Source organism: Hypomesus nipponensis, chromosome 9 (assembly GCF_054491055.1).
Source record: "Hypomesus nipponensis isolate SF chromosome 9, ASM5449105v1, whole genome shotgun sequence".
Lineage (NCBI taxonomy): Eukaryota > Metazoa > Chordata > Actinopteri > Osmeriformes > Osmeridae > Hypomesus > Hypomesus nipponensis.
Genome location: NC_140369.1, coordinates 22,666,997 through 22,690,223, shown reverse-complemented (window position 1 = coordinate 22,690,223; position 23,227 = coordinate 22,666,997). Strand labels below are relative to the sequence as shown.

The window sequence follows — 23,227 nt, the reverse complement described above, 5'->3', positions numbered from 1 at the left end:
ACTTTTGGCAAATATGACAAAGTGCTTCTCAACAACATTGCCTTCCCTGCCTTTAAGTTAAGTATAAGCCCTCTAGACATAATGCCTGAAAATAGCTGTTGTTCAGTCTACGCGTCTTTGGTAGCACATATTAAACTCGCCATGTAGCCTGGTCTACGAATATGGAAGGATATTGCCAGAAACTTCTGACAGTCTCTGCATCCACCTGCCGACGAACAGTGAGAAATACAGAGATTCACGGACCTATTGCTTTCCAGGGACGCGTACGCGCGCTCTCCACGATGAATGAAATTGCATCCACCGCCACACCTCCTTGCAATGAATGTCTCGAGCGCTGTCACTTGGTTTACCTACAGGTATGCGCGTTGCGCTCAACCTCGTGAAGACGAATGTCATCAGTCGTCACTTTGAGCTTTTGTCTTCTTTTTCCTAGTGAACCTTTTAGCGGTTCGTAATATATCGCTCGAGAGCGACTAGACATACATAAATAACTTCTGAATTTTAAACGAACCCATTTTAAACCAGAATATGGCGTCTATTGGGGAATTCGACCCACTCAACTCCACTGTACCTGCGACGAAGATTGAAGTTACCGTCTCGTGCAGGTAAGAAAATACTTACAGCATTCAGTAGCTATGTTTCTAATTCAATTCAAATAGGTATGATAAAATGAAAATGTAGAATGACATGTTCGACAGCAGTTTTCTGATTGTAATATGGAATGAAATTGCATAAGAATGTCGACAATATTGACAAAGATTTCCTAACAGAATTAGATCTAAACGTTTTCCTTCACTGCATTGTCCTGTACTTGAGCATGGTCACATCTTGCCAAATTTAACTAGCCTCATGTCAACTATCTTACATCTTATTTAAACACCTCTTTACTTATTTGAAAGAATCACAGACTTTTGCGAGGCATTTGCATTTGCGGTGGGTGTATAACTGTGTGGGGGCGCAGTAGCTAGCGTTATTTATTCTGAGTGCCTTCGAGAGCCCCAGGTCGAGCAACTCACCAGATCACATGGATGTGTGTTGCTGGATATGAATACGCCGTCAATAATCCACAGCAAGACTTTATGTTGGATAAATTCGTGTCATCTCTAAATGTGAGGGGGCGTTTGAGAGGATGCAGTGTAGGCTTTTCAGGTGTATAAGGATGGGGATATTTGGTACCATATTAATGTAATTTTGAGGCTAGCCCAGAATGACATATTTTAATATTTACCTACAGATCACAAATCATAATGTAAAAAAGACTGTTTGTTCACCTTGTAACCGCCATGGACTTAAATATGCATACCCTGTTAATGCCGATATTTAAATGGTTTTAATAGCTATTTCCCCCCAAAATGCAGATTCATTATAATCCAATAGCAGAACAAAACGAAAAGCAAAACAAAAGTAGAACACTCTATAGATCTATATTTCCTGAGCTGAAGTCTCGGACATTAGGCTAGCGCATCACGCTAGTGTAGCCTATTGTATTGGGTTGAAAAATATGAAAATGTTGTTGATAAGCACTTTTGACCCTCTGTCCATCGAGGGCTGGTCTAACAGTTGGGGTTTATCGGGTTGTCTCCGGTCCGTGAAACGGACAGAATTGGATTGGGTGAATTCAGAAAGCCATCACCAGACAAGGCATCAGCTGTGGATATTATAGAGAGTTGGTGCATCCAGAGAGATCCAGTGACCAGACCGCAACATGATGTGTTTGACAGAAACTAAGTAAAGTACATGAATAATCATAACAAATAGGAACATTAATGTTATGTCATTTGGCATTCAGGGAGCCAGTCATAAGTGCCTGACCCAATCGATATGGCCTAAACACTGCCAGGAATTGATTCGTAATGGATGTCAGCCTGTCTGTTGTTCTGACCTGTGTGGGGTTTTACAACATAAAATTTCCCCAGATCATCAAAAATGTCTTTCATCACTTGAGAGATGTGTGTTTGTTTGACAGCTTTTGATGCACCATTAACCATTAACAAAATTGGCATCAAGAGTTTGGTGTATGTGTTGTGTGTGACATTTAATTTATCACGCACAGGGGCTGCATCAATGAAGGGTATTGTAAAAGTGAACATTTGCTTCAACATTTTTGTGTCTTTTAGTCAACTGGGTAGGTTCTGTAGTGCACAGCGCAACCCAACCTGGTTGTGCTACTAACAGCTGCAATAAAGACCTGAATCTGTTGAACCTTAAGTACCTTGCCTGACAACATCCCAAGCAAGGTAGTCAAGGAATGTGCTAATAAGTTGGCTCCTGTCCTCACATCAGTGACGTGCAGAGAGGTTTGTGGCTGTGGTGGCACTGACTCTTTCAAAGTCATATAAAAAAAAAAAATGAATTCAACAGAGCAGCATCAATTCACCATTCAACTGGCTGCTTGCACATTGACTAATGGTTATGTTTCATATCCCAATTTATAGTGGCTCAGAGCGCATTTACTCCGCATTTGTGTTCTTAATTTGCCATCACAATTCTACATTTCATACTCATTCAATAGAAATGAAAGTATATACAGTCCATAACAAAAAGACAAATGTTGTTTTATTCTTTAAAATATATTTTTCTGATCTGGTTTTATATAATTTGTTATCTTCTTTCCCTTCATTTGAAGCAAATATTTCAGCTACGGGCATCGATCTTCCATGATTTATCACTTCCAGTTTTGATTGAAAGTCCAGTTTTGAGAAATGTTAAGCTTATATATTTGCAAGATTATAAAAATGCAAGATTATATATATATATATATATATATATATATATATATATATTACCTTATAATCAGTCAGGGCAAAAACAAATATTAATGTACTTTTTCTATTTGACTTTTTTAACTAGCAACAACCATACAATGGCATTTGTCTATAATACATGAAGCAGAACAAGCCCGTGTGCTCACACACGACCCCTTCAGTGAAGCAGAGCTACTGGATGCCTCCCCTCCTGCTTTTTCACTGCAGCGTTATGTACGATCAGCAAGAATAATATGTTATATAAATACGTAAAATGCATGACCAAGACTATGAAATGTGAGGACATATAGTACAAATGTGTACAAACATTACATTGGTGACATACAGAGAGATCAAATTGCACATGCTCAAATTGAGCAAAAAAAATGTGCAGCTCAGCCCAGTTTGTGTGGGATTGCACAATCCGAGAGGAGGTTCAGCTAGTCGCTGCCTCCTTCCACTTCTTTCCCTGTATTTGAACAGGACAATACACAAATTCAGCGATATAAAAATCATTGGAATCATCCAATAACTATATTTCTATCACGGATCAGTGGACAAATATTATTATTTTATATTATTTGTTTTTTACATTTCATGATGACACAGGGGAGGCACTGCCTCCCCCATGCTTGATCCGTTCCAGTTTGCGTACTGCCCCAAACACTCTACAGAGGATGCCATCTCCTCTGTATTCCATCTGAGCTTGGCACATCTGGAAGAGAACAAACAGGCCTATAGAGAGGAGGTGAGACAGCTTGTGCACTGGTGCAATATAAACAATCTGATCATGAATGTCGAAAAAACAAAGGAGACTATTGTTGACTTCAGGAGAAACCAGCACAGCCACATGCCACTTCTCAACAGCAATACTCCGGTGGAATCAGTCAGTAGTACCAAGTTTCTGGGAGTACAGATTACGGACAGCCTGACATGGTCCCTTAACACTGCCTCCCTTGTGAAGAGAGCACAGCAGCGTCTTCATTTTTGCGCCGAATAAGGAAGGCACATCTTCCACCTCCCATCCTCACCACTTTCTACAGTAGCACCATAGAGAGCATCATGACTAGCTGTATCTCAGTTTGGTTTGGGGATTGCAATGCCTCCGATTGGAACTATTGGATCTATACAGAGAGTGGTGAGGACAGCGGAAAAGAAAATCGGGTCTTCACTGCCTTCCATCTAGGACCTCGCACACAAACGCAGTCTAATTTGGGCCCAAAATATAACCAAAGATCCCACCCATCCACATCTAGAACTGTTTTCACTGCTGCCCTCTGGCAAGAGGTTCCGCAGCATTCGGGCCAGAACAGACAGATTTTGCGACAGCTTCTTTCCACAAGTTATCAGACTTCTGAATTCTAAATAACCCCTAATCACTACATCTCCATGCGTTACAGTGAGCTTCATGTGGATTGGTCTTATATGCTGCTGTTTGCAAGGGATTTTTGTATTTGTATTTATATGCTGTCTTTTTAATATGTGCAATACCCATATATATTACAGTATTTTTTCAGAAAATAAGACGCATTTTCTATAAGCCGCACCCCACCAGAATGGGAGTTTTGTGTTTGTAAATCGGAGTACAGGCCAACCTGGAATATAGGCAGCACTTTAAACGATACCGTAGCCCCGGCTAGCGTTGAGCGGAACAATGCTCACTACTGTTTTCCCAGAAACATTTTCCATTGGACAGCTTGGATAGCCATCTAACTAGACAACATTCCTAAATAGGGTGTGTCAGAAATATTAATCTATCAAGCATTGCACAGCCAGTCGGTGAACAAGTTAAAAAAGCGTTATTGCTTGCGGCCGCAAGGAGACCACGCCATTGTGCTACAAGTTTGTCTGCTAGCATGTTGTGTTGCTAGCTATTTAAACAGCCCCGCTCTTTTCAGTCATTGGCTAAGACAAAGGCATGCAAATGTACCATGGCTCTTCTTCATTGGCTCCCTTGCACAATGGCGGTTCTAGCACATTGTGCGCCCAGGGCAAGTTTATCACTTGAACCCCCCCCCGGGGGAGGAAGAAATTGTGGGCCGCCCCCTACCCCGTCGGCCGCCCCCCGACAGCGCCCTCAGAATGAGCACCGCTACTACCTGGCTGCGACAAACAAAAACGAAACTGCTGCACTGCAAGCAGGGGTGCCTGCAGCTGCCTGAAGGGGGCGCCAATATGCCAATCCCCCACAAATTGAAATGATCGATAAGAGAAAACCGCGCAGAGATTTCTTTTTTTTGAGGACTCGTGCGCCCCCCACGTGACATGAAAAAATGCCCGGTCAGCCCGTGCCTAAAACCGCCCCTGCCCTTGCATATGTAGCCGGTGTGAATCGGTGAAACTCACTCCTCAGGTATGTAATGGGCCACCCGCGTCAACGAATAGCTAGCTTTTCTTTGGCGTTGCTGGTAATGGTGGCGTTTGGGAAGTCAGAGATGGCGTGTACGACCCTCGGTGAAGGGTGGACACGGTCCGGAAAAGCCTGACGGAACACGCAAGACCACGTCCATTACATAGCGTCACACATAGTCCTGGCGCACTTGTGTGTGTGCGTGTTTACAACATCAACCCTGATTGAAACACAACAGGATCTCCTGATGTCGTAAAAACTCCTTCACAAAGGTGTCAAGTAGATGGTCTCCAGACCTTGCACCCCATCTTAGTCCTTGTCACACAGCATCTCCTTAAAACAAACAAAACCCCCAACATCTTCTAGTCTTAACAAATGCTCACCCTTCCCCCAGGGCAGGGGTGTCCAAATCCGGTCCTCGAAGGCCGCTGTCCTGCATGTTTTAGATGTTTCCCTGCTCCAACACACCTGATTCAATTAAATGGGTTGTTATAACGACCATTCATTAGAATCAGGTGAGCTGGATCAGGGAAACATCTAAAACATGCAGGACAGCGGCCCTCGAGGACCGGGATTGGACACCCCTGCCCCAGGTTGATAAGAAAAGCCTAGAGTCTAGTTTGGAGGGCTCTGTTATCTGCTGACAAAGAATGCTAAGCATGTATTATTCAGTATAAAACATCCCATTCTTAATTTCTCTGACAGGTTGAACACTCAAATTATCTAAACTACAGACCATAGCATTACACATATCATATCAAAACAGAACAAACACAACAATAGAACTCCAAACAATGCTTATCTAACTAAGCTAATGCCCTTAACTTTGTAGCTTTTCAGCTTGCCGCGGGGCATTCTGGTACCAAGAGGGTTGTCGCTACAATACCAAGCAATGCATGAGTATAGAGAATGCAAAGTTAAGTCACTTATTTGGGATCGCAGCCATCTTTGCAGGCTACGCGCCCTTTCCAGGCGGCCACTCTCAATATGGGAACTTAAATTCCCATGGCTCCTGCCTCAATATCTTCGCCATTTAATCACCAATTTTATTTCTGAAAACTGCCAGATACTCCTGACAACATAAGCTAAAAGGACATCTAATTTGGTTAAGGGGTTAATGGGCATGAATTAATAATTGTATCTGTTTGCTATCATATAATGCCTGTTTGAATTAATGTATTTCAGAATAGGGCTAGCCATGATCTAGTAGTTGATTGAAAATAATAATGGGAATATGTTTAAGATTGGACTCAAATGTGGGTAATTGGATGTGTAGGCCTACATGTTATTTTTGCTTAGGGTTCACTTCAAACATTAAAAGAAAGGGTGAGATAGCAGACTTCTTAAAAAAGCTGAGCAAACAGGATCAGGTGGAAATAGACCCCAGTCCTTGCACCTCCCCAAGACCTCAGAGCAGCTCCCTCCCCAAAGCTACAGGCACCAGGTCAGAGCATACTAGGCAGTCAGTCTCATGCCAAATTTAGCTTGTGTTTGTAGGCCACACATGTAAGCCTAAACATTTTTTTCAGATTAAGCCTCACTTTAAATGTTGGTTGTTGATTCATGAATGTTCTTGTTTTGATGGCGTGGCATTTTTTGTGTGAGTGTACACTAATACTTATGTTTTAATGTAAAAGAAGGATCTAACCTGGTTATACCCAGATTATACAGTATATTCATGAAAAGTGAGTGACCAAAGTCTCTCCAGTTTGTGAGTAGCCTACAGTACAGTGTGTGTAAGAAAGACATTTGTTGCAATTCAGATGTAGAGAAATGTGTCTATTCATAGTAAATGTAGAATTTGATTAAAGTAACCCTAGTGGATCATACTAGGCCACACTTAAGAACACAGGCTTAAGTGAATTTTATTTATATTTCTCATAAGCATTAGTATATGAATAATTTACACTGCTTGGATGCCAGGTTAAGGTTACACACACATTTTCAGTCTTGGTCTGTGGACCCCCTGAAGTAGCCGTTGGCCACCCCATATATAAAAGTCTGGTTCCGCCACTGGACGGAGATCGTTTTCAATTCGAATACGCGTATTTGTATTTACCCGGGCTAGTGTGAACGGGGCCTAATATTCACCAAAGGTATATTTACTGAACTGTGACATAAAATAAAAGACGTGGAACTAAAGCCAGTTTAAGGTGAAATAGCTAATAGTGATGTTTCGTTCGTGAACGATTTGTTCATTTTGAACAAATCCTTACAAGGACACAGGAGTTACAAGTCCTCTCAAAGAGTGATTCGTTCATTTTCTTGTGGCCGCGCATCGGGACTGTTGCATAGGCTCGTCGAAGTAAAATGAAATGATTCATTCATTTCCCGACTCGGTCTTCGGGTACGAGTCTTTGGATCATTTTTCACGTGACCTGCATAGGCTCTGTACTGGTAGCTAGAGGAAACGAACGATTCGTTCATTTCCAGACTCGGTCTTTCTACGAGTCTTTGGATAATTTTTTCACGTGACCCGCATTGTACTTTTTAGTAGAGGAAACCGTTTCCTCATTCCCTTTCGCATGGCCGCTGTTTTAGTAAGACGTGAATGATATTTGCTCAAGTCAACATACTGACTGGTTTTAATTTTAATTAAACATTTACACATACAGTTTAGTCCAGTGTAATTGTTTGCCGTGATAATTAAATGCTAGTGTGATAATAAATGACCAAATCATACAAACTGTCACAATACATTTCTTTTGAAATAGTATCTGCTGGTGCACATGTCATGCACTAACCTACATGAGAATATGATAAGTTTTTGCAGTGGACGTATAGACCTCCCCCCGTTGAAATGAATGACTTGAAAAAAGATTAATTCATTTTACTGAACGAGATTCAAAGAACCAAATCAGTGAAATGATCCGAACTTCCCATCACTAATAGCTAACATGGTTCTTGTCCTCTTCCTATCGGTATCTTTCATGGTCTCATCATCCAATCAGTAGGCTATCCTTGTCGTCTTTGTCGTCATCTGTCGCTTATCCGGGGGTCAGGTCGCGGGGGCAGCGACCTAAGTAGGGAGGCCCAGACTTTCCTCACCCCGGCCACTTCCACCAGCTCTTCCTGGGGGATCCTGAGGCGTTCCCAGGCCAGCCGAGAGACATAGTCCCTCCAGCGTGTCCTGGGTCTTCCCTGGGGCCTCTTCCCAATGGGACGTGACCAGAACACCTCACCAGGGAGGCGTCCAGGAGGCATCCTGATCAGATGCCCAAGGCATCCTGATTAGATGCCCGAGCCACCTCAGCTGGCTCCTCTCGACGTAGAGGAGCAGCGGTTCTACTCTGAGCCCCTCCCGGATGACCAAGCTTCTCACCCTATCTCAAAGGGAGAGCCCGGACACCCTGCGGAGAAAGATAATTTTGTCCGCTTGTATTCGCGTTATTGTTCTTTCGGTCACTACCCATAGTTCGTGACCATAGGTGAGGGTAGGAACGTAGATCGACTGGTAAATGGAGAGCTTCGCCTTTCGACTCAGCTCCTTCTTCACCACGACGGACCAATGCAGAGCCCGCATCACTGCGGACGCCGCACCGATCCGCCTATTGATCTTGCACTCCATTCTTCCCTCACTCCTGAACAAGACCCCGAGATACTTGAACTCCTCCGCTTGGGACAAGATCTCCTCCCCGACCCGGAAAAGGCACTCCACCCTATTACGGTCGATAACCAAGGCCTCAGATTTGGAGGTGCTGATTCCCATCCCAGTAGGCTATTCTTATTTTTGCATTAAGTACCCATCATGCAACACATATGTAACCTTTTACGCATATTGTTTTTGTTTCAGAAAGGTGAAGCACTCGTTCAAACAACGTTACGGCATGTCCTAGGGTTCTGAGAAAGACACCTGCAAAATTACAACTTTGCAGTGCCCGGTTCTCAAGCTAATTGTTCTACAAATGTCTACTTAAAATACCACTATAAAACTACATACACACCCAACCAACTGGAATTATATGTTAATGTGATTATAATTTGTCTAACTTCTGACAAAATGATTACAGGGCTTTCCTAATACCAATGTATAATTTTAGATTAACAGTAGTTAAGTAGTAACCAGTCTACCAGTTGCTGACACACATGTGACACCAGCTTTCTCTTTCTCTACATCTCTTTGTATGAAAATATCAGTGAGTTGATTTGTGTGTGTAAGAGACAGATATATAAGATAGTTTGATATTGTAAATTGATTTGTATGGTCCAACATTTTCCCAGGCCTGCATGTGGGTCTGTGTTCAACATAGGCACAGAGACACACCATTTCTTTTTCTAAGACCTCCTGCCTGCCTGCCTGCCACCCAAACTGAACTCTGGTAAGATCTTATTAGACAAATGAAGCGTGGCAGTCAACCCCACCAAGCCCACACCCCTACCAGAGTATACGTTGTTTATCACCAGGAGGGTATAGTTTAAATGAGTTGGCAGGAAATACTCCTGAGTCACCACCTTACCGCGGTGGAGGGGTTTGCGCGTCCTAGTGATCCTGGAAGCTATGTTGTCGGGGGCTTTATGCCCCTGGTAGGGTCTCCCAAGGCAAACAGGTTCCAGGTGAAAGACCAGACAAAGCGTGGCTCAAAAAACCAACCATGAAGAAAAACATAAATGGTTCTCAGTTGCCCCTGCCCGGAAGCGGGTCACCGGGGCCCCACCCTGGAGCCAGGCCCGGGGGTGGGGCTCGATGGCGAGCGCCTGGTGGCCGGGCCTTTTCCCATGGGGCCCGGTCGGGCACAGCCCGAAGAGACAACGTGGGACACTCTTCCAGTGGGCTCACCATCCGCAGGAGGGGTCATGGGGGTCGGGTGCAGTGTGAGACGGGCGGCGGCCGAAGGTGGGGGCCTCCCGGGGATTCCCTCGTCCTCCTGGGGGACTTCAATGCTCATGTGGGCAATGACAGTGAGACCTGGAGGGGCGTGATTGGGAGGAACGGCCCCCCCGATCTGAACCCGAGTGGTGCCTTGTTGTTGGACTTCTGTGCTAGATACGACTTTGTAGTCGTGTCGTCGGACTTGGGGCCGCATGTCTTGGACACTCGGGTGAAGAGAGGGGCGGAGCTGTCAACTGATCACCACCTGGTGGTGAGTTGGCTTCGATGGTGGGGGAAGACGCCGGTCAGGCCTGGCAGGCCCAAACGTAATGTCAGGGTCTGCTGGGAACGTCTGGCGGAACCCTCTGTCAGAAGGAGCTTCAACTCCCACCTCTGGGAGAGCTTCGATCATGTTTCTGGGGGAGCCGGGGACATTGAGTCCGAATGGGCCATGTTCCGGGCCTCCATTGTTGAAGCGGCTGACCGGAGCTGCGGCCGGTGCATGTCACGGCGGTAACCCTCTGACCCGGTGGTGGACTCCGGAGGTGAGGGATGCCGTCGAGCTGAAGAAGGAGGCCTATCGGACTTTATTGGCTGGTAGGACTCCTGAGGCAGCTGATGTGTACCGGCAGGCCAAGAGGTATGCGGCTTTGGCGGTCGCGGAGGCAAAAACCCGGGCATGGGAGGAGTTCGGCGAGGCCATGGAGAATGACTTCCGAACGGCTTCAAAAAGGTTCTGGACCACCATCCGGCGGCTCAGGAGGGGGAAGCAGTGCTCTGTCAACACTGTATACGGTGCGGATGGTGCGCTGCTGACCTCGACAGGGGACGTCCTGGATCGGTGGAAGGAATACTTCGAAGACCTCCTTAATTCTACCAACACGCTTTCCGACGTGGAGGCAGAGTCTGGGGACATTGGGGGGGGCCCTTCTATCTCTGGGGCTGAGGTCGCCGAGGTGGTTAAAAAGCCCCGCGGTGGCAGGGCCCCTGGGGTGGATGAGGTCCACCCGGAGTTCCTTAAGGCTCTGGATGTTGTAGGGCTGTCTTGGCGGACACGACTCTGCAACATCGCGTGGACATCGGGGACAGTGCCTCTGGACTGGCAGACCGGGGTGGTGGTTCCCCTCTTTAAAAAGGGGGACCGGAGGGTGTGCTCCAACTTTAGGGGGATCACACTCCTCAGCCTCCCTGGGAAGGTCTATTCAGGGGTCCTGGAGAGGAGGGTCCGTCGGATTGTCGAACCTCGGATTCAGGAGGAGCAATGTGGTTTTTGTCCTGGCCGTGGAACAGTGGACAAGCTCTATACCCTCCGCGGAGTCCTAGAGGGTACATGGGAGTTCGCCCAACCAGTCTACATATGTTTTGTGGATTTGGAAAAGGCGTTCGACCGTGTCCCTCGGGGGCTCATGTGGGGGGTGCTCCGAGAGTATGGGGTACCGGATTCCCTGATCGGGGCTGTCCGGTCCCTGTACGACCGGTGCCAGAGTTTGGTCCGCATTGCCGGTAGTAAGTCGAACTTGTTTCCGGTGAGGGTTGGACTCCGCCAGGGCTGCCCTATGTCACCGATTCTGTTCATTACCTATATGGACAGAATTTCTAGGCGTAGCCAGGGTGTTGAGGGGATCTGGTTTGGTGACCTCAGGATCGGGTTGTTGCTTTTTGCAGATGATGTGGTCCTGTTGGCTTCATTGGGCCGTGACCTTCAGCTCTCACTGGAGCGGTTCGCAACCGAATGTGAAGCGGCTGGGATGCGAATCAGCACCTCCAAATCTGAGGCCATGGTAATCGACCGGAAAAGGGTGGAGTGCCATCTCCGGGTCGGGGAGGAGATCCTGAACCAAGCGGAGGAGTTCAAGTATCTCGGGGTCTTGTTCACGAGTGAGGGAAGAATGGAGCGCGAGGTCGACAGGCGGATCGGTGCGGCGTCCGCAGTGATGCGGGCTCTGCATCGGTCCGTCGTGGTGAAGAAGGAGCTGAGTCGAAAGGCGAAGCTCTCTATTTACCAGTCGATCTACGTTCCTACCCTCACCTATGGTCACGAACTATGGGTAGTGACCGAAAGAACGAGAACGCGAATACAAGCGGCCGAAATGAGCTTTCTCCACAGGGTGTCCGGGCTCTCCCTTACAGATAGGGTGAGAAGCTCGGTCATCCGGGAGGGGCTCAGAGTAGAACCACTGCTCCTCCGCGTCAAGAGGAGCCAGTTGAAGTGGCTCGGGCATCTGATTAGGATGCCTCCTGGACGCCTCCCTGGTGAGGTGTTCCGGGCACGTCCCACTGGGAAGAGGCCCCGGGGAAGACCCAGGACACTATGTCCCTCGTCTGGCCTGGGAACGCCTCGGGGTCCCCCAGGAAGAGCTGGTGGAAGTGGCCGGGAAGGGGGAAGTCTGGGCCTCCCTGCTTAGGTCGCTGCCCCCGCGACCCGATCCCCGGACAAGCGGTAGATGATGGATGGATGGGGCAGGAAATAAATAGCTTCCCTCTGTCTTACCACCAGTGCCACCAACTATGCCCAAAATGTCCTCCTATCTCTCTACACTGATGGGGTGCCATCAGCAGTCTAATTGGAAAAGAGTACCTAAATTGTATTAACAATCAAGAGGTTTTCTTTTTGGTTGATGTCTTGATGAAAACAATTATGGTTGTTGTATGGCCAAACATTTATATGTAGATTATTGCCTAATTAATAGCTAGACTAATGGGGTTGTTATTCATTCATTATCCTTACATTGTATAAAGTTACAGCTCTCTTGGACAATGGTTTAGTAATTTTTTAACTGTGTTTTGTTGAGTGTCATCAGCTTAATTATTTAATTTGATGCCAATGTTTCTTCCAGCTTTGTCATGTTGAACTCTCTCTGCCTGTTTAATAGGGTTACATGTGAAGGCTGTTTTAGTTCATGTTAGCACCTGTTCTGCATGTGGTAAGGACAAAGGGGGCAAGCACAAAGGGGGCATTTCAAAACAAGAGATTGTCAGTCACAGCCTACACAACCTTTGTCCTGACCAACTTCGCTCTCTGAGTGAAGATTTGATACATGTTCCCAAGTGGTCCAAACATGGACTTATGCAAGTGACTAAACATCCTTAAACAACATGATGGATCGACATCTGCTGAGCCAATCCAACAACACTGATGTAATCAATGGAATACTAATTTTGTACTCAACAGGAAGAGGACATATTTGAGTATACAAATATTTAGAACTCAATTTACTCAAAACATTTACTTGTTTTGGAGATCCTCAAGAAAGAGTTGAGATTGAATGGAATATAAATTGGAATGTGCAAAGACATTACTTCAAGTGGTAATGATGCGTATTGTATTTGGCCTCATAGACACTATTCTGCCGAGTGCGCTTAATTATTTTCCAGAAACCCACTTTCAGGCCTATCTATTTCAGAAGATTGTATCCACTTGTATCTATTCCAGAAGCTTGTACTTATTTCAGTCCAATCGTTTCGCAGAAAAGAAACATGTGCTTGCTAGACCCGCAAGACAAACCTGTCTGGTTGCCTGTGGAGAACAGCTAGCAGCCTGACACACAAAAGACATACAGACTTATATGTCCGCCATCATATTTTGTGTTTTATGTGTGTGATATACATTTCAGTTCATTCATGTACTCGTCTAATATGTCAAAATGAACCTCTTTGTTTCACCCCAACTCTGTGACTAATTGTTAATATTATTATTTTTACAGGAATCTTTTGGACATGGACACTTTTTCCAAGTCAGATCCTGGTAGGTGTTTTTTTGTACTTAAATATGTGAGAGAAACAGTTCCATTTGCAAATGTAGCTGCAAGCAGCAATGAAGGGGCCAAGCAGCATTCGATATGGAAATTCAGTAGCTTAAGCATCAAAGAAAAACATATAGAAAAATATTAGCTTTTTTGAAATCGCATTATAATTTTGGGCAACGCCGTGGCTCTACCCCGAAACTTTTGATTCTCTTCATGGCGTTGTGCAAAAGACGTATACCGAGTTTTGTAAAGATGAGCTGATGCGTTCGGTAAATATGTCATTTTAGGACAACCGTCGAAATGTCCGACGTCCTAAATGTCCGACGTGGCGTAATATATTTTACGACTTTGTGTCCCGCAAAGAATCGCAATCTTGCGATTGAGTCAAACCGTTTCTTATGAATTTAGGATGCAAAAAATCTGATGCACTGGTTAGATGTAGCACGCTATATCCACAAAGCACAATAAATTCAACTCTTCTTGAGTATAAATCCCCTGATAATGAAATGTTATTGTTACCATTATGATTATACTGCTGAGCAGCTACTGTGGCATTCCTGGCTTCGCTAAACAGATAATGCGGTATCAAGACTTGCTTGATGACTGTGGCTGGATTCGGTCCCACAACCTTGCGTTTCAAAGGAGCCCGTCTTATCCCAGTGAGCTATTCTCGCTGCTGGGAAATGCAGTGTTCGGTTACTTTATGAAAAAAAGGAAGCCGTTTCTCCCGTGGCAAGCGTTGTCAGATTTGACCCAAGTATAAACAGCTGTATTTCAGTCATATTTTGACATTATTAGGTGATTGTTGTAGGAAATCGATTAGATTACATGCTCGTGATTACATTTCCAAAGTTTCATCTCCATACGGTAAATCGTCGCAGAGACAAGGCCTCACATCCGCTTTGGCGTGCTCTTTGTCAAAATCGTTTGCGCATCATTCATTTTGACTTATCGATAAAATTCTAAAGATTTTTTGTAGGCATGGTCTGAAGATGATCTGTTACATTTTTCACGAAAATCGGAGCAACGGCCTAGGAGGAGTTTGAAAAAGTTGGCATTTCTTAAAATACAAATGACGGGAAAACCTTTGGGACAACAATTACGCCATAGGATTCAGTTGAATCGTCTGCATCTACGGAATCCAATGAAACCTCACTTAAGAAAAACGTTCTCATGGTTCAAAAGTTATGGGCGTAAACGGACCTCCAACTTTGACGCCTCGTGGCGCTATAGAGCTTCAGGGATCTACATGAAACTTTGGTGACAATAATCAGGAGACCGTTCCAAATCAGTGTGCCAAATTTCAAAACTTTGCACCAATCGCTATGCATAATAATAATAATAATTACGATAATAATAATAATAATGACGATAATAATAAAACTAAGAAAAACAAAATGTGCCACATCAGCTTTGCTGCTGCTTGGATCCTAAATTTAATAATAATAATAATAATAAAATTAACAAAAACAATAGGTGCCGCAGCTTGGCCCCTAATAGTAACAACCGACCACCGTTACTAATTTATACAAATATATCAAACAGCACCAACCCTCAACTTGCTCACCAAAGCGATAAGATTTTTATGAATTCCAGAATCTGTATAGAAAATAAACCACTCATAATTGAACAAAATGAATCCACTCCTTAAGGTTTACTATGTCTGCCCCCAAATGCTGTCCTCTCTCTTAGTCGGGCCAGCTAATTTTCTCAACCTGATTGACTTAATGACTCTTCCACTCTGAGCGGCATATTTATAGTTACATCAGCATGTTGTGAGTGTTTGGTCTTTGGTTGCACAAACTGAAGACTTCTTATCTGCCTTGTAAGGAAAAACTAATTGTGCCATTCGCACAGAATTACCTTGGAGAATGCTGCAGGATAACAAAATAATTAATTAAGAGGATTGCTTTTAGCTCCTCTCATTTAGTCTGTGTGAGGATGGAAAGAGGAAGAGAGAGCATTAGAGATGTGTGTTTGGCTGTGTGTGAGTGCATAAGTGACTGTGACTGTCTTCATGAATTTGGCTTTTGCCTGGTGTGTTTGTGTGTTCTGTCAATGAGCTTCTCTTTGTTTGATGTGTGTCTTTGTGTGCATATAAATGTTTTATGAGAGTGCTTGTGGGTGTGCGTTTGTTTTTGTCTGATGTGTCTGCATTGTGGACAGTTGGATTTAGACTCCAAAATTGCAGTTGAAGAACATAAAATACTGTAGCAAAAAGAGATATTCACACAGACCTTTAACCCCCACACGTTAACAATGGGCCTCATTCACCAAATGTTCTTACGAACAAATTTGTTCTCAAACCCCACTTACGCAGTTTTCACAAAGATTCTGGCATTTACCAATGTTTTCTTATTTGGGATTTGTTCTTAGGTAAGAACAGAATTTACGCACACCCAAGAGCACTCTTACGCACAATTGAGAGCTGACATGTATGCGCAAAATAAGTAGTTTTGTCCTTTTTCGTCCATTCTAATTTAAAATTGAATATTTCTCTCCTTTATAATTTTCCAACTAATAATTTTCATAATTTTACAAATAAAAAATGTTTGTTTTAATAAATACACACAACACTTACACTTCTGCTCATTTGTAAAGCACTTGGAATTTCCATTGTGTATGAATTGTGCTAGGCCTATATGAATACAGTATTTTACAATCGCTATGACAATGTTTTCAATACTTTTAACAAGTTTCCTTAACTCTTGACACAGTTAGCACAACATCTGTCTGTGTTGGCTATACAATTAACACATTTCTTGTTGCTTTGACACAAAATGCATAGAATAAACACAAATCTTAAATGCTTGAACTTCTTTTACACACAAGCTCAACCAAGACCAAAACAATTGATTTTTACTGCCCAATTTACCAATGCTTTCACTGTATGTCGAAACAGATAACATCATGTTCAAAACCTAACTTATTGGCTAAAGCCAAAGTGAACAGCTGTTCATATTTTAAATTGAAACACAAACATATTCCCTGTATTTTATACCAATGCTACTGAGAAACAGCTGGTTGAAGTTATGCAAATACTGTAAATCACAGCTGATTCCCAACTAGGAAACACTCAGGTGTTGAGGTTCTTTCAATCTTATGTTCTTTTCAATCTTATGTGGAAAAAGAACAATACAGAGAAAGAAGACTAAGAATTAAAGAATATGTAATGCCTGCACGAGGGAGAGGAAGACAAGTACCAGGACAAGGGAGAGGAGTGGGGCAAGGGAGAGGAGTTATAATGTGTGGTGGTGCTCAGAGAAGGGCCGAGCTCGGGTAACTGATGAAATATTGTAAATGGCTGCAACAAAAAAAACAAAATGCATGCATTTACTAAACCCAACAAAACAAAAATGTAAAGAGGCTTCAAAAGAAACAAACACAATCTATGATCCATATACTGTGAGACCTGACACATACTGTATAATAGAATGCAGTTTCTGTAATTTCATCTGATGTTAGTGTTTGTTATGACGTGCTACAATTGATTAAATGTTCCTGTTGAAAGCAAACGTGTGTTAGTGTTTTGGAAGATATTGTGTATTGTTAGTGGATTTTTGTGTTATGAAAATTAGTGTTTGAGTTGAGTTTACAATGTGTAATTTTGAGCATGAAATTAACAGTTTTGCCAATTGTGTGTGTGGTAGGTGTATTGGTGCAGTTAGAGTAAGAGTAACAAGTAACAAGGAAACTTGTTAGATGTATTGAAAAGATTGTCATAGCGATTGTAAAAAACTCTAACTAGATTGCTTTGCCTTCAATTAAAATCAATTATGTTAACAGGGAACTTTGCCATCAAATAATAAGTGACTTATCACTGTATTTCTAGGCCCAAAGTAGGCTTATTCCGCACACATTGACTAAACCACACAATGGCGTATTTATTTAGGAGGCCTCAGGGAACGATCCCTGACCATACCAATTTATTTGCAGAGAGCGACGTGTAGGCTACTCGTTGGAATGCTTTAGGCCACTAAGAGCAGTCCTCATAGATATTGTGAAAGAAAATTCAATTGAAACCGTCATCTTCGACAATGTTCAATCTACACAGTCCAGCTAGAATTGTATTTCACAATATATAGAATAGTCAACTTGTTTCTAGGTTTCTATGTTTTTTTGTTTGAGATTTCAGGTTCAAGTAAAACTATTTATTTTTTCACTTCATAAGTTCTGCGCACTTCTCCAGATACAGCGTTCACTGTATGAGTAATTTCATTCCATGCATTGGTTTTGTTTACTGCTTTGTATCCACACCTGACACTATGAACTATGATGTGTTGTTTGTCACTAACTTTTTGCAGCTGTACCTCCACTTCAGAATTATTGTTACGTCTTTCGTCGAGGCCTCCACCGTCTTTACAATGTCATTTTGACATTTCTCTGAGTGTGCACACGGCCTTGCCATATCATGCCCTTTTATGGGAATTAACGGGGCGTTTACCTTTGCGTTTACCTATTTATATATATATATATATATATATGATAAGGTCATAATAAATCTGTGTTTATTTCTGGCTCCGGGACATCATCCAGTTTGGTCATTCCTGTCATTTGGTCATTCATTCTGTCATTTCTACATGTTAAATAGATGTATTTTAAGTAGGATTTTAAATTTATTTTTGAAGTCAATTAAATTGAACTAGTGCCCTATGTTTGTATTTCAGACCGTGACCGGTTTCTAGTTCTGCTATGTTAATAATACTAAACACTTTCCCCAGGAACTAGGGACTTTTGGAGGTACTCTGTGTGTTTCCACCACAGGAATCAAGCTCAAAATTAAGTTCAGAGTAAAATATTTAGCCATTGCAAAGACCCTTCTCTGGAGGTGGTACTTTCTAAAAAAAAACACTAATTTTTCACAGACTTGGTCTGTTATGCTGTAACCGACTGTTACAGCATACAGCGTCATGTCTTTTACAGCGTTTTCTGTATTGTAATGTAGTCAGAAATACATTAAAATCAACAGCAGCACAGCTTGAATTTCCTCCATGCTTTGTTGTTGTTGCAGTGTCGCACAAATGTCTGTCGCTTTGTATGACATTATCAATGTTTTCAGAATCAGAATCTGCTTTATTCACGTTGTACAGTCTTCTACATTACCCCCACCCCTGGAATGGAAGGAGCAGTTGTGCACAGTCATACTTCACCGGACTATTTCCGTAATCTTCATGGTACTTCAGGCCACGATGAAAACACAGACAACAAAGGTCTGGAGGAATCAAAAGGTTGCTCAAAAAAAGTTATTGGGATTAATTGTTCTGGGTAATTTCAGTGGAAATGTGACTTACGTAACAAAGTGGGGATGTAAAGATAATGAAAGTGGGACCAATTTGTTTGTTGACCAATCGCTTCCCTACTGCTCAGAAAATATAATTTGAGACCGGAGAGAATATTCTAAATGGCAGCATCATGTTTGTATTTTTATAGGCCTATTTATCCTTAAAAGTAGCAAACGCAAACTGCTTATCCAAACAACCCCACACAGAGCAGAACCTTGGGTCCTGAGCAAGACACCTGGGGCCAAATGTATCCTCTGTATAAATTCATCCATAAAAGTATGCATAAGGAGAAACCGTTACCGATATCACGTTTGTCTTCATATATTCCACTTAAATTGTGATTTTGCGCACGTGAACAAGCTTGTTGTCCACACCCCGTCAACTCCCATATTTTACCTTACGTGGTTGTTGAAACGCACATATTTCAGGTTCCTCAATAAACTTAAATTAACCCATTGTGAACAATGAATGATTCTTAACCCGTGAATGAGTAGCTTAACAAATGTGTGATCGTTCGAATGTGGGACCTACAGCGTAGCATCACAAATATGTGATTTGAACATTCCAATTGATTATTTTCGGATTGACAAAAACTATGCAACAAACGCTTTAGTATGGCTTTAAAATGAACTAATTAGAAGGCTAGCAAGTAACACTAACATGGTACATGGTAGCACTGAAGCTAGCTAGCTACTGTTACGGAAAAATAACTTACGCTGTGGGGAACTCACACAGCTAAGGGTTGATGACAAATGGCTGAGGCAACAAAAAAAAACGGTGAAAAAATTTACTGAATGTGAAACGAAGATCTTGGAGTAGATTGGCTTATTTCTGACCTGTCTGCCAGCTCCCGCTGACAAGTCCTAGTTGCAGAGAACTTTTAAAGTTGATTTGCTTGACTTTTGTTTAGCATTCGAACACAGGGCCCAGCTCTTGGATATCCATAACAATTTATCAACCAGGTCATCATTGTGGGCCAATAAATCGGCACAATTCCAGAACTCCCCCTCGCCTTAATCTCCCATTGGGAGAAAGGTGGTACTTAGAACTATAGTATATTATAGCTAAATCCCCCTAGCCTGGCTGCCAGCCGAACTTAGCCCTGCCCACAAAAACAATGGTCGAGAAGTTGGGTCTGGGGAAGCTCGGTTGGGGAAAAACTACAATGAAATTGTCAGGGCGGGCTTTATATGATGGACAGATGATCAACAGTAACGTAATCAACCACGTCACCAAAGAGCGCTTGGGTTGAATTTGTTTTCAACAAACAACATATTCCATTGCTCTGATTGGTTGTCGGTCTATCCAATTGAGCGAAGAGGCAGTTGTTTTACGAGTTTGTTTGGAACACGCCCCATACTCACAGCCCAACGGAGAGTTATCAGACTCATATCTGACTAGAATTATGAGTATGACAACATCAGGCTCAAATCCCCCATTAGTATTGCTGAAACACAAAAACTGATGCATGCACACATTGGAGTGCTTTATCTGATTCACCAGGATTGACGAAGAACACTGCTTCTGTCATCCATTTTGCGCCTTGACATTTATTTTGAAGGCTCCACAGATACCCATAATGTTAGCTATTAGCATTTGCAGAATTTCATTAGCTACAAGGCTTACAAGCTAATTTGAGAGTCAGATGAAACCACTTTTAATTGTTAGCTTAGAAAGAGTGTGGGGGGGGAGGGGTCAGGCAGGATGCACGACCTGGTTGGCTTTCGAAGGCTATCGCTAGGGCATGGAAGCTCCTATTTGGTCAAACGAGGTGTCAATCGAAAGGTCAGAGAATAGTGGCCATCTTGGAAATCTTTGAATGTAAATATTGGCTGTTTATCAATCCGAAGAGCTCTGAGAACCCAAGAACATTCTTTTGAAGAACGTCCTTGCGAGAATGGTCTTGCAAGTCTGCAAGGGCTTCTGGGAAATCAGAAGCGTTCTCGCTGGTCAAGTCACCATCCGATGCATCCTCGATAAAAAGGGCGGATCAGGAACATTTCCGGGTATTTTTGGCGTTTTGTGTTCTTTGGATTGGAACCGTACTTGGGCAATGAAAGATGACGTCAAACGAGTTTGCAAGAACACAAGAATGGAAAAAAACGTGGATTAATAAACAGCCACTCTCAAACAAACTCCTGTGATGAGTGATAGTGCGTGAGTGACTGCCCAATTCAGTTGGTGAAGTCAAAATGATGCAACAAGAGATTGTGGCTATAAGGGTTGTAATACATTGTTTTGGACGAAATACTTCACATGATTAGATAGTTTGGACCTTTGGGAATGTAACCAGACCATTTTTGTTGGAATGTTTTGCATAACTGGACAGCTCTGAGCCGTATTAGGTAAGTAGAAACATTTTCTTAAGCGATCTTGACATTTTCGTGGTCAAACGTTGATTGTACCTGCTGCTGCGATTCGATCTTGAAATGGTTTATGTCAATAGAAGCATAATAATCGTAGCTTTCCAACAATATATGGCAAGTGTAGCAGTCTAAAAACATATTTGTTAGAATTTAGTGCGCAGTAGCTGGGGGTAGCTGTTTGCGCCTGCCTGGACTATTAACACTACATCCCATCAGTGATTATAGCTTTGTTTTACAGTGTAGTTTAGTTAGTTATCAGAATCAGAAATACTTGATTAATCCCCGAAGGGAAACTCTTTGTTACAGCAGCTCGCATTAACGTTAGTGCACACAAGGAGAAAGAACAAAAAAATACATAAAATACAATACACTATAAAACCAGTCAGAAAATAAATTAAGTACCAGGTGGGTATAAGTACAATATTAAATAAAATAAGTGTGAAGTACCAAGTGGGTCTACCGGTTGATGATGATAATACGGTATAATAATGCAATGTAATAAGTAGTAGTGCACATGGGCGTAGATTTAGGGAGGGGCCGCTATGTACTTGTCCCCACCAACATTTGAAAATGACAAAATTGTCCCCACCAATATTTTAGCGAATTGTGCTGCTATTTGGATCGATTCCGACGGCAAAGACGCAACAGTACAAGAAATGCCATAATTTGATTAGATATGCCTCCACCCAAGAAGAAGAAAGGGGACATAAGAAGCTTTTTCAAAAAGAAGTGTAAGTCAGGCTAAATAACTAGCCATACTAGCAGTGGTAGTGACCAGGCTTTCAAATGCAGATTCTACTGTGGAAAAAGTATTAACTGGTGATATTATATGTTACCCAGGATATTGTTACAGCTAAACCTAGCTGTAGATTAGCTGTAGCTAATCTTTCAACCAAGGTTAGGAGTCTAGCCTAGGACAAATTCACAGTTGATGGACTCACTGCATTGCTAGACAGGTGCTGGAAAAATAGTTGGCAATGTGAATAAGTTAATACTGTTGGTTATTCAAATATAATGAATCATTATTTGATTATTAATGTCCAAATAACACTGTATAACAGTGTATACAATATGGTAGGGGGTGAGGATGGGTGGATGTCCCCACCAAGTCTGAGACCAAACCTACGGCCTTGGTAGTGCAACAGCAGTAATGGAGGTATGAATAATAATAGGAAGAACTGAATATTGCACTTAGCAATGCTTGTGAGGTAGATAGCTAAAGTTTGTTTTTTCAAGTTAAAGCTCAGCAGATATGGCTCGTCGAGTTATATTAGTGATTTCTTTACAAGGCGGTTTTGTGAGTAAGATGGTCATGAAAGCAAGTGAAACAGCAAGTGCAGACATCATCTTGTAATTACAGGCAGTTAAAAAGTAGCCTGGCTCTGCCCTCCTACGTACTTCCGGTCAATTTGGATTTTGCTTCTGTACTTGGTCTGGGAGCTAGGCTCTGAAGTCGGTTTCTAGAAACAAATTTTTTGTAGGTCCAATCAGCGAACAGAGGGAGTGGCTGAGAACGATGACGTTAATGTCGTGCACTAGTTTGAGTAGTTCAGTAATGGCGGCGGAGAAAGATGCGAACGAAACTATTCTGCGGTTGTGGCAGCAACGCTGCCGAATATCCATAGGTTAAAGCCAGAGCAAGAACATTCCTGCTCAGTTTTGTTGGTGGCCATGATGTTGTGGCCCTCCTCCCCACGGGGTTCGGGAAAAGTTGAATTTTCCAGCTACGGCAGCTAGCTCCGTTACAGTAGTGGTGAAGGAGTTGGCTTAGGCGAACGCTTGCGATTGGTTATGGCAAATCAGAGTGGCTCTCGGCGGATCCAATAGTTTTAAACTTCAACAGAGGACCCACCTTCAAGGAAGTTAACATTTGTCAATGGAGAGATCCCAGACCCTCTGTACAAATGTAATGTACGAGGGTCTGGTTAG

At 43.0% G+C, this 23,227-nt stretch overlaps 1 protein-coding gene across 1 annotated transcript in view; it reads left to right on the top strand.

Moving 5' to 3' along the window:
* Positions 1 to 392: 392 nt before the first annotated feature.
* LOC146273495 (copine-9-like) overlaps positions 393 to 23,227 on the top strand; it is a 180,014-nt gene continuing 157,179 nt past the window's right edge. The window contains exons 1-2 of the mRNA XM_084705201.1: positions 393 to 605; positions 13,609 to 13,649. Coding sequence (XP_084561327.1) covers positions 529 to 605; positions 13,609 to 13,649 — 118 coding nt within the window. The 5' untranslated portion in view covers positions 393 to 528. The remainder of the gene's footprint in view (positions 606 to 13,608; positions 13,650 to 23,227) is intronic.